At 42.2% G+C, this 12684-nt stretch overlaps 1 protein-coding gene across 1 annotated transcript in view; it reads right to left on the bottom strand.

Moving 5' to 3' along the window:
• The window catches only part of LOC309701484 (NACHT, LRR and PYD domains-containing protein 12-like), a 1104110-nt gene that overhangs the window by 1030884 nt on the left and 60542 nt on the right, over positions 1–12684 (bottom strand). Inside the window, exon 3 of the mRNA XM_082525720.1 lies at positions 1071–1172. Coding sequence (XP_082381846.1) covers positions 1071–1172 — 102 coding nt within the window. The remainder of the gene's footprint in view (positions 1–1070; positions 1173–12684) is intronic.

Here is a 12684-nt window from a genome sequence, read left to right as displayed (position 1 = left end):
AGAAAAAAGAAGCCAATGAAACAAATGACAGAAACGTGTTCATTCACTGCCATGATCCATATTTGATATGTACAGATGTTTGTAAAGAACACGTGTGCAGCGCTTTGTTCTGAGTATCTGCTGTCAGCACACAGTGCAGCAATAACTACAACCACACGTTTCTGTAGATCCTGAACATCAGCCTGGAGGAATCTGACCTCAGGTCTGCACACAGAGGAGCTTCACCTCTGGGATGATGCTGGCTTCAGCTCCTTCTACAATCAGGCAGAAGCTTCTGCACCATCAGGACACAAACAGAGAGGAGCTTCTATCCTCAGACCATCCAAGTCCTAAATCAGAACATGCTCCCCTCATAGCATCACCATCAGGGTTTAAACAGGACCTTACATCATGTTCTTGTCTCACTGTCATATTTCAGATCATACCTGATTCATTATGACGTCACACGCTGCTACACTGATCCTGCTGCTTCATTACTGCTGATATTACTCTGCTCACTCTGTTCAGTTACTCTCTTTACATCACTTTGCTCATTTGCTTTGTTCTGCTTGCACTGCTCTGTCAGTACATGCTGTGCTAATGTGGCACAAAGCACTTTAACATTACATCTGCACAATGTTTCATTATTTCATTTAATGATTGTTTCTAATGTTTTGTCCAGTCACAGGAGCAGCTCAGCACATTTCACTGTGTTGTACGTGTATGACGATGCCTGTGACAAATAAACAGCCTCGGACTCTTCAATCTTCTGCATTTCTTTGGAGATCAGCTCAGTGGCCTGTTGAGACCATCTTTCTATTTCTGATGACTCAGTTCAGATTATTATCCTGATACTTTCTTTTAAAATGTGATGAAATCATTTATCTGATGTTCTGACACAAATACACCAAAACAATCCCAAACAGCACAAACCACCACGTTACACACAGTGTAATAAAAATACAGGCAACTACAAATAAAAACACTTTAAAATATAAACTAAAATTACAAAGTGGTCACAGAATTTCAAACACCCGTAAATGAGTCAGCAGCTCTCTTACATGGTCAGCTGAGCTCCATGATTGAAGAACATTGTTGCTGCAGGTTCATGACTGAAATATGGAGGTCTGTCTTTGGACCAGTCACTCCTCACAGACACACAGCTGGATGCTGGAGACTGTGACCTCTGACCTCTGCAAACACAACCACATTGCATTCATTTCACATCAATTAGTACACCACAAAAGGCATGCAAGAAACACAGTATGAAGGCAAACTTCTGGCGTCAATAACATTCAACAGGTCAGGTGGAAACTTTTCTCAGATTTGATTCATGTTTTTATAGAACGATCCAGCTAAAAAAAATATACCATTAGGTCAGGGGTCAGCAACCTTCAGGACCCAAAGAGCCATTTGGAGCCAGTTTCCACGCAAAAGAAAACACTGGGAGCCACAAATACTTTTTGACATCTAGAATGAAGATAACACTGTATATACTGTTTTTTACCTTTATGCTTTGTGTGAACAACTAAGGTGTGTTGCTTATGAAATCCATGAAGTGCTACAGAGAAAATTACAGGTTATTTATGTAATGAACACATTTGAACTCTTAAAGAAATATAACCAAAGGAAAGACACCCAGCTGAACTAAAATGATGTAGCAAACAAAAGCTGCTGTGAGCCGCCACCCTTATATCTCCTTTGGGCTTTTGGAGCCTTGACCTGACTTTTAAAAAACAATTGGAAAAAAAGCTCTATGCTGCTGAAAGATGAAAAATAGATATTTGCAAAATTCTGCAGATCGGGGCTGTACGAAGTCACTTTCATCTTTACAGGACTGTAAGCTGTCGTCTGTGAGGCGTGAGCGGTGTTTGTTTTTAACATAGTTCACGGTGGAGAACAGCTGCTGACATAATGTGGATCCGAAGATCCATAATTGGCCTACCTGGGGCTGAAAGTCTCGATAAATGCACGGCGTTTCGGCGGGTACACCGGCTTCCATGAGTGTGACGCTTATTTGAACGATGAAAAAATAATAAAATATAATTTTCTTTTTATATTTCAATATCACAATAATCTTCCAATTTAGAACTACAAGTTAAAAAAGAACATAAATAAAATACACTTCAGCTAAATACTTCTAATTTATTTTCCCAAACCACGAGGAGCCGCACTGTAAGGACTAAAGAGCCGCAGGTTGCCGACCCCTGCATTAGTGTTAGTCAATGTTGCAACTGAACTGAAAAACAAAAGATTTTGGTCCAAAGAAACAAAGTCACTATTAATACAACACAACCCCCCCAAAAAGAGCCATGTAGACCCCGGGCTCTATGGGTCTTGTGCTCGGAGCTTGTTCCTGTGCTGCCATGATTAGTGCCTCTGTGCTGTCTTTCAGTCCAGCTTTGTTCAGCCACTGGTAGGATTTCTGGATGTCAGCCACTTCCTCTGCCTGCTGGTGGTGCAAACTGTGTTGTTCTGAGTTTCATTGGACGTCTTTGTCCAAAGCACCAGACAAAGGGCAAAGTAGATGCATTTGCATCAGCAGGAAAATACACCCCAAACTAGCATCATCATTATACAACTTTAACAACTGCCACTAAATGATACTTCATACACAGACCAGTGTTAGGTTAAGTTATGATGTCACTGGCAGAACATTTATAGAAACAACCTTTGAACTCTGAGTCAGCAGCTCTCTTACATGGTCAGCTGAGCTCCATGATTGAAGTTCACTGTTGCTGCAGGTTCATCACTGAAGTTTGGAGGTGTGTTTTTGGACCAGTCACTCCTCACAGACACACAGCTGGATGCTGGAGACTGTGACCTCTGACCCCTGCAAACACAAACATCAATAACTGATCAGTTCTCTCTGACAGCCATATGATCAGCTGATCCCTCTGTGATATTGTGTCTGCCTCATAACGCTGACAGGTCAGCCAATCATCAGCGGTTTTTTCTGTCTCTGAATGAACTCAGTTTGTTCTCAGCTCTTCTCTCTGATTCTGCTGCACTGACTTCACTTAAACTTACAGAGTTCAGATCTTAGCAAGAAAACAAGTCAATAAAAATCAAACTCAGATCAAACAGTTTGAACCAATCACAGATCAATGATTCTGTCATGGTTATGTTGAAATGACTAATAAAGTTAGTAGTGTTCTTACATTATTGCTGCAGGTCCATGACTGTAAGGTGGAGGTGTTTGTGTAACCCCGTCACTCCTCACAGACACACAGCTGGATGCTGCTCCGTCCTCTTCCTCCATCTTCTTGATGTCAGGGTGGAGTTAGTCTGAGAGGTAAACACACACACTCAGAGGTGCTGTTGTGCTGGAAGCATCACACTGACGGCTTTCTAATGTTGGAGCTTTGGCCCTAAAGTCCAAACCAGTTATTTTAGAGGCTCAAAGTCTTTAAAAAACACCAAAACCATCACATTATTTAATAAGTACATGATCAGGTGGATGAAGGAACTCAGTGTGTTTGGGATCATCATCATGGTGAGGAGCCCACATGTTACGGCTCCTTTGGAGAGAAGCTGAGGATCACTGCAGGAAGTGAGCTCATGAAACCAAACTGCTGTTTGTGAGCAGCATGACTCTGTTATTGGACCTGCTCTGTGTTCTACATATGATCAATACTTCAAATATCTGTAAACATGTCATCTTATATTTGTTGCACTTGGTCACATCTGTCTTTAAAAATAGATTTTTAATGTCACTGAGAGTTCTTTTCTACCTTTATTGATTTATTTTGGAATAAATTAAATATAAAGGTGCCAAAAACTGCCTGTAGCTTCTGCTCTGTGACAGGAAACTACTGTCAGGCTCAAAATGACTTCAGATTATTCATCACAGAGTGTTTATAGATCACAGGACACGTTACAGTTTTACAGCCTCACGGACATAAAACTCTTAAAGTTTGTTTCTGAAGGGATTTTCAGATCAGACCTGATGTTTCTGCCTACAGCCTGTTTACCGATATAATCAATATCAGACATCAGAGCAACAGAAACCTCGGTGATCAGGACGCCGGGACTGAGAACAGGAAGTGGCTCAAACGTCGCACTTTCATAAAGTCAGCCTGAACTCCACTCACCGAGTTTCTGTCGCCATTTTAGTTTTAAAACCCGTCGTGATAAGGGCGGGTCTTACTGTGAACCTGCGCGCTCATTGGCTAATAACTTGAGATTGACAAGTCGTTATCCAATGAGCGCGCGGCTTCTCCCAACATAAAGTAGTTTCCTTTGAAAAACCAAAGTCTGATTATTTTTGCCTCCACTGACGGAGCCTGTTGTTCCCGCCACAGAGACACAGTAATGTCAGAGCGGTGTTAACACTCACCTGCCTCAGCACAGCTCTCACTCTCCTCCTGCTCTCTCAGCTAAACTCACTTCCTCTCTACTTACAGGAAACCAGCGCTCAGAGGAGCCGACCGGCCTCACGTTTCACCCACAGACACGAACAGCGTGGAATTATTTTATGTCATAAGAAGAAACATATTCATGTTAACACTCACCTGCATCAGCTCCACCTTCCTCCTCCTGCTGCTCTGAACGGAGGATCAACACTTTCACTTTCACTGCTCCTCCCTAAACACAGAGGATGCTGGGACTTGTAGTTTTTACCTTGTGTGATATTTATGGATGTGACACTAAATCACAGCACGAAGACTTCCTGCAAACATGTCACAGGCGATAAAAGTTTCACATTAAAGGTGAAGTTATTTTTCTGTCTCATGTTCAATAAACAGTGAGCTGGGAAAACTGAAGAACAGACTTCAGACGTTCCCTGCAGAGTTTCTGCTGCTCGGTCGTCTGCATGTTGCTGAGACTGAGCTGATGATGAAGCTGTGATGGGTTTATGGCACGTTTGGTTCTGGAGAAGAGTTTTACTGTCGGTGCAGGTGAAATGATCAGAGGTTACAGCCTCTGGTTAAAGTGGAGGCAGCGATCAGGACGGCTGAGCAGCAGAGGTCTCGAGGGTCCTAAAGTGTAAAAGCATCAGAATCAGAATCAGAAAGGGTTTTATTGCCAAATGTTGAGCAGGTTTACAACATTAGGAAATTGCTGCGGTGCTTCAGTGCAAACATACTGCCATAAATTACGCTTAAATAGACACGAAAATAAAAATAAGAATAAGAATTAAAAGTGCTAAGTAGATAGATATATACATGATATATACATGAGTGCAGGTGGTGATCAGTGCCAAACATGGAATGATGCAGTGAACACAGCATAGGGTGTTAGTGGTGGGAACAGTCATACGGTTATTGTTCATGTGTCCGACAGCAGAGGGGAAGAAACTGTTCTTATGGCGAGAGGTTCTGGTGCGAATGGACCGGAGCCTCCTGCCTGAGGGGAGCAGGTCAAACAGACTGTGTCCAGGGTGGGTCAGCTGAGATCCGAGCTGCACGCCCCAGTGTCCTGGAGGTGTACAGGTCCTGCAGAGATGGGAGTCTGCAGCCAATCACCTTCTCAGCAGAGCGCACAACACGCTGCAGTCTCTGTTTGTCCCTGATAGTGGCTCCAGCGTACCACACGGTGATGGAGGAGGTGAGGATGGACTCGATGATTGCAGTGTAGAATTGCATCATCGTCCGTGTTGGCAGGTTGAATTTCTTCAGCTGCCTCAGGAAGTACATCCTCTGCTGGGCTTTCTTAATGACGGAGGTGATGGTGGGCTCCCACTTCAGGTCCTGGGTGATGGTGGTACCCAGGAAGCGGAATGAGTCCACAGAGGTGATGGGGGTGTCAGTCAGGATGATGGGGGGGAGTGGAGCTGTGTGCGTCCTGAAGTCCACAATAATCTCCACTGTCTTCTGGGCATTCAGCACCAGGTTGTTGTGGCTGCACCAGGACACCAGACGTTCAACCTCCCTCCTGTAGGCAGACTCATCCCCGTCCGAGATGAGTCCAATAACGGTGGTGTCATCAGTGTTAGTAACACAAAGATCACAGAATGGGATCATCCACACAACACTAACATCTAAATCCACGGCAGGAACTCTTCCAGTGTCCTGAAAAATCTGTGTGCACGATGCTGAGATTAAAATCTGTCTGCTCATCTTAATGCAATATTTACTAAAGTCTGGTAGAAGTTTTACTGATTTCCAGTCCACTTAGCAGACGTGTGGATAGGTGGTGGGTTGTAGAGCAGACTGAAAGCTTTAAGTTCATCCTCTGATTAAAAACTCAGACCCACAGATACAGGAAGTATAATGCTGGTGTAAGACAGGAAACGGCAACACGGCAGCCATCTTTTTCCTCCCATGATGACCAGTGTCCCAGCAGAAGCTGGGGTTTGTTAGATCCTGTTCGATCCAGAGGAAACAGGCTAAAAGAGTCGATCAGGGGGGATCATGGTTTTATTATGTGCTCGTTATGATTGAAGCTCTGGTTGTGTGTTAGAGACAGAACCTGCAGATTCCTCCACTCTGCCTCCTCCTCTGCAGGAATCAGCCTCTTGGCTGGTTTTATTCACCAACGTGAATAAAATCATCAAACTAATCCAAGTTCATTGTGAAATGCCTGAAAATGGAGGAATAAATCTGTCAGTTACCGTATAAAGTTTGAGTTTGTCAGTGTTTTACACGGAGACGGTCGTCAGATGTTGAATGTTTAGCATGAATGTTCCACATCTGGAGAAACCTTCAAGATTAAAGCCAGTGAAAAGTGAAGAGTTTCTGCAGCAGCCGCAATTCCTGCAAATCTGTTCTTTCAAAATAAAGTGAAAAGTCTAAATTTATATTCACGACAGGTTTAAAGGTGAAGGTGGTCACATGGTTTTAGTGGAATGCCTACGTGGGCGCGTCTGAGTGATTTTGATTCAGATTCGTGCAGCGTGGAGCAGTAAACACTTGTTTTTGTTCATCTGGACTCATGAATGATTCCAGTTAGCACATTTCCAGCCAATGAAACGTAACTACAGATGAAGACAAACACATTTAAGCTGCCTGACTCTCGAGTGTGGGTGCGTGTTCCCATTTTCAGTCTGTTTTAGTTTTCAGTTTAGAGGAACGCTGCAAACTCACAAAAACTTCTTTCTTGTGAGGTTTTGTTGTCAGACTGATAAAAGCAGCAGCAGCTGGTGTTTGATGAGCAGACGTGTGTTTCCTGTTCTGTAATAATCAGCTTGTTACCATCACATAATGAACTCAGCCGTGACCAATGAGGCCGTCCTTGTGCGGTTCTCTGGCGCTGATTCTGACTGTGACCTTCACCTCTGCAGGGTCGCCTCTGCTCGTGGCTGAGCTCGTGTTTGTCAGGCTGACAAAATAAAAGCTTCTTCATTTCTGTGGCTGAAGAGGAGTCTGCTCTTCTTCACCAACAGGAAGTGAAACATTTCTCACTGATTCTGAAATCTTCACTTGTCTCACAAATTCACAGTAACACACACACACGGTTGTGTTTTCATATCCTTGTGGGGACATCTATTTGACATCATGCTCTCCTCAGCCTTTTACTCTAACCATTAAGACTGAATGCCTAACCCTGACCTGACTGTCCCTGACACTAAAACCACATTCTGAGTCTCACAAATGTCTTCAAACTTGTGGGGACGGGCATTTTGGTCCCCACAAAGACATGTAAACATGCGCACACACAGGTATTAATGACCTCACAGGTTCATGTTTGGGGCTTTTAGCATCTTTGTGTGTCAGTCAGATTTAATTCACTCTTGTTTTGAGGTTTTGTGCCTTTTTGTTTCATTCTTTGTGCGTTTATTTTCTCTTTAAGCCTTTCAGGACTCGTGCTGTTGGCTTTTTCCTGGTGTGTTATTAGTATTTTTCATTTCTAAACTTATTCTAAAAGAAGGACCGATGGAACATTTATGTGAAAATAAACATGATCATTTAATGTTTTTGTCAATCACAGTGTTGGGACTAACGCGTTATTAAGTAACACGTTACAGTAACTACGTTATTATTGTGGTAACGAGCACGGTAACTAGTTATTATGCTAAAATCAGGAACGCGTTAGTCGTTACTGGGATTTAGATAGGCTCGTTATTCGTTACTTTGTGTGGTGGCTATCGCGGAGCTTCCACAGATTCAGTAACATTAGCAAGTGGTGGAGGCCAGCAGGTGGATGAGGGAAAGGGGGATGCAGAAGGAAAAGAGACCCGAGGCGGCCGCCGGTCCAAGTGTGAACTGAACTTCAGGTAAGAAGTTATGACCTGCAGTCTCTCTGGGTCAGATATAAACCAAGTTTAGGTGGAGTTTATTTTTGTTATTCTGACTTTTTCCGTACTGCATACTAGCTAGCATGACAGAGTTTCTATACAGCTGGGTGGGTGCTATGAAGTTAATGATGTTGAACTTTATTTCGTTCATAAGTTATTAGAATTGCCAACCGTCTCATCTGGTATTCAGAGAAAATATTACGCATTTCTTATTGAGGTGAAAAGGAACAGTTAGTCCCGTAATTCAGCTACAATGAAAAAGGCACAAAGCTGGATTTATTCTGTGTCTTTGCTGCACAGCTGCCTCTGATCATTGATCAGCTGATCAATGATCAGCTGATCGTCTCTCTTGTTTGTTTATCTCCCACTTTGCATCAGAAAGAGGAAACCAGCGGAGTTCACGTTAAACAACAGCAGCACGTTTAAGCTTGATCAGCTGTTGTTAGAATTTATTTAATATTAATTTCTAGTATCAGCTGATGTTTGCTGGAGCCACAGCTGCAAAAAAGCTGCTGGTCATGATGTCGGTTTGGTTACGTGGTGAGAGGGAAACATGAAGATGAAACCAGGAGATGTCCTTACTGAATCATCAGAGCTGTGATGGAGAAACAGGTTTACCTTTTAGGTCACATGAATGAGTTGAAGGGAAGTTATGAACTGTTTCTGAGAGACAAATAACACCAGGATCCTTTTTTAGGTAGCTGACAGCTGGTAACTGTGCAGGGGCGGGTCTAGCAAAGTTTTGCCAGGGGGGCCAGGTAGGGCATTAACAGGGAGAGGGGGGCACAAGGAAATACTTTTCTATCTTATTCTCATTTAAAGTGTCTCGCTTTTAAAAAATAATTATCTGAATCTTACAACAAACGATTGATAGATTGATGCATATATACCATCAAGACAGTGAGCATCACTGTCACAACAGCGTTTGTTTTCATTCAAAGGCTTTAGGATTTTTGCTATAATGGTGGGCCGGTCTCTAGTCAAAATGCCCGGGCTGATTTTTTTGTCCCAGTCCAACCCTGTATGCAGCTCATCTGCAGTCTGGTGTTACCTACATCTTCCTATTCAGAAGGCAGAATTTCTGAGTTCTGAGTACAATCGACAGCACCACGACTGCAGTTTTTGTGTTGGATGTAAAAAGCGCACATGATGCTGTGACGTAGGCTAGAATCATGGTGGCGGTCAACGGCGGTCCAGGCGTGGGATTTCTCTCGTGGAAATATGCACATTATCTTTTCCTTTCTATTGGTAGGTGGCACAGTGCACTTGTGGCAGGTAAGCAAGCTAGAAGACTGGCAAAGTTATGGAAGCAACACATTAACAAGAGAATTCTGAGTAAAACCAAAGTTACTTTCCCTAGTAACTAGTTACTTTGAAAGTAACGAGTAACTTGAAGTAACTGAGTTACTTTTGATAGAAGTAACTAGTAATGTAACTAAGTTACTAATTTAAAGTAACTTACCCAACACTGGTCAGTCATTAAAAATAAGTCCTGGTCTTTCATTTTGCTGCTGCATTGTTCACAGAAACACATATTTTCCTGTTTCTTTCTGTTTGTGTGTTTCTGCTTTTGCCTGTTTAGAGCTGCTGAGCAGGAAAACCCAGACGAACAAAAACCTCTTTTAAGTAAATGTTTGAGTCACTTTGGGTCTGAAATGTAAAAATCTGCAGACTGAAACAGATTTGAAGGCATCACAGGAAGAGCCTCACATTCAAAACATGAAAGAGAGGACTTTTATTTTGAAACACTCAGGAAATGACAGAGGGAAAGTTTTTTAATTAAAACAAATTATTAGTTTATGCATTCTAAGTTCATACAACCACCAAAACTGTGATGATCCTCCTTCTCCCTAAGATGGCAAACTGAAACACAAGTTTCCTTGTGGCTCAGGAAACTAACCACTCCAAGTTGGTGACTTTTGGAGATTTATTTTCCTGGATGATTGAGAATGCATCAAGACGAACACAAAAGGAAGTTCACCGCTTTTAGCAGCTCCCCCCCAGACAAACAAAGAGGCAGTTGGCAGTTAGAAATCAGCAATCATTCACACACCCCACTCCCCTCCAGAATTCTCAGGTAACAACCTAATTTACATATGAATGACTAGCCAATTTAGCTTCCACTTGGCTGAAGCTAAAGCCTAGCTAAAAGCCTACCAGCCATTTGGCAACTCAGCCCATCACACGTCCACGTCTCTCCTTGTTTCGTCTTTTATTATGAAAGGGTTGTGTTTCCATGTTCAGTGTGTTTCATGTTGCTTCCCCTGTGGTGTCAGGTTCATTTGTGTCAGCTGTGTTTCCACTTCCCTCCTTTCTCTTCTGTGTGTTTAAGTCCGCTGTCTTCCTCTGGGCAGTGTTGGTGCGTTTTCCTCCGTTCACGTTATTCCGGGTTTCAGGTTATCTCCTGATTCTGTTTAGGTCCATGTTCATGTTCATGTTTTTTCATCAGAGTTTCTCGCATGCACCTCCTCGGATTCATGTTCATGTTTTTCTTGTCATAGTTGTCATAGTCATACCGAGTTATTCCCAGGATAGGTTTTAGTTTTAGTTTCCGCCCCTGTTTGCTGGGCCTTGTTTTGTGTTCGTGTTTTTCAACCTAATAAATGGTTTGTTTTTTTGTTAAGATTCAGTTCCATCTCTCCCTTGTCTGCTTCCGGGTTCATATTGCAATCACATCAGCCACAGTGACAATAAACTTATTTTGATTTTTAACTTTCTTTATTTTTTCAACAATATTATGTATATATAAACATTTTGCATCTTACAATATAAAGCCTGGATCCTGCACATATTGCACTTTGAACTTGAACTGTGTTGTCTGTTTATTGGAGATTGTACTACTTGAATTCATTATCCTGGTAATATAACACATTAATTCTCCATTTGGAATCAATATAGTATATAATACAGTATCTGTCTATCCATCTATATAGCTATTGAATTGAACTGGAGTGAATGGAAGAGAATTAAATAATGGATTTCATGTTCATGTTTATCTATGTTGTAACAGTGACGACTTGAGACATCTGTTTGGCACTATATGAAGAGAATTAAATAAAATTTAAATAAAAATGATATTAACTGTATTTATACATTTTATATTTTTGGATGAGACACTGTCAGCGTGCTGTTATATAACTCAGGTATTTTTAAGGCCTGACTGGTGGCATTGGTGCCCATTGCTTTACTGTGCTGTTGGATGTGTATGTGGGCTATCCCTTGTACCTGACATTTGATTGGGCATCACTGTGTTGCTATGGTATGATCCTGGTAGTTGTTGTTAATAAAACAATAACAAATTCAAATTCAAACATTGCTGCATTCTTCTGTCACTGAGGATTCCAAACCTGCACTCAGTCTCCTCATTACTTTGGTATTGAACAGACAAACTTTGGAGCTCCTGCAAACTTTATTAACAAACTGCAAATATTTTACACAAATCTGCGACTGACAACAAGCACAGAGACTTCAAACAATCACTGAAGTAAGGACTGAAAGATTTACTTTTAAACAATAATGATTAAGACCTTTTTCGTAAGGTTGTTTTCCCTTGATTGCCAGCTGTTACTGTTTTTATCTTCATATCTTTCATATTTGTCCACCTAAACAATGCTTTAATGATACAGTTTGAGAAGTTTGATATGAATTTATCCAACTGACTTGAAAATGAAACTGACAACTGTCCTGTAATCTTACACAGAGAAACCAAATCCTGCATCTTTGCCTTGACAGACGCCTAAAATGGCTCGAGCTGTGGTAAGTTACCCTTCACTGTGTCTGTTTCTAAACATTAAATCGTGTGAATTTTTAAAGAAAAATCCAACAACAACAATAATAATATGTAACAGAGCAAAACGTCAGATGACTTAAATGTTCCTCTGCAACACAAAGTCAAAGTCTGCCTCCTCCACAGGCAAAGGAGAAGCTCCCACACTCACCCAGTGCAGACCATTGTGCTCTGGACAATGAAGTTCCCGCTTTCATGTTCCGACCTATCAGTGCACCTGCATGTGAGCTCCTAAGTCCAACACCTGCTGATGCCAGCTTTCAGTCGAAGGACACAGACAAGATCATTCATCCAGATTTGAAAAACGATCGTTCATCCCTGGATGATGACGTGACGTTTTTCATGTGTCCTACTGATGTTCCTCTGCCTCCGAGACCTCCACCCACTGCAGAGGTAGGTCTCTGCAGAAAGCGCAGGTATTCTACTGCTTTTTCTGTTAATGATGAAGAGGAACATTTGATGCCCAAACGCATGAGGCTGATGAGTTGGGATGTCTCTAAGTCTCCAGCTGCTGAGAAGGAGTATGTTTGCTTTACGTGTCCTGAAGACAAGAGGTCTGAGTTACCTCTCAGCTCCCTCCAAGGCCATCCACCATCACAGGTCAATAATAATGACACTGACCAGTGTACCATTCTGCTGCCTCCTGAAATCCCAGTGCCTCCACCCACTGCAGAGGTAGGTCTCTGCAGAAAGCGCAGATATTCTACTGCTTTTTCTGTGGAGGATGAAGAGGAACATT

The sequence above is a fragment of the Aulonocara stuartgranti genome, assembly GCF_965226115.1.
Source record: "Aulonocara stuartgranti genome assembly, chromosome: 23".
In the NCBI taxonomy this organism is placed as follows: Eukaryota; Metazoa; Chordata; class Actinopteri; order Cichliformes; family Cichlidae; genus Aulonocara; species Aulonocara stuartgranti.
This window is presented reverse-complemented; position numbering and strand designations above follow the sequence as displayed.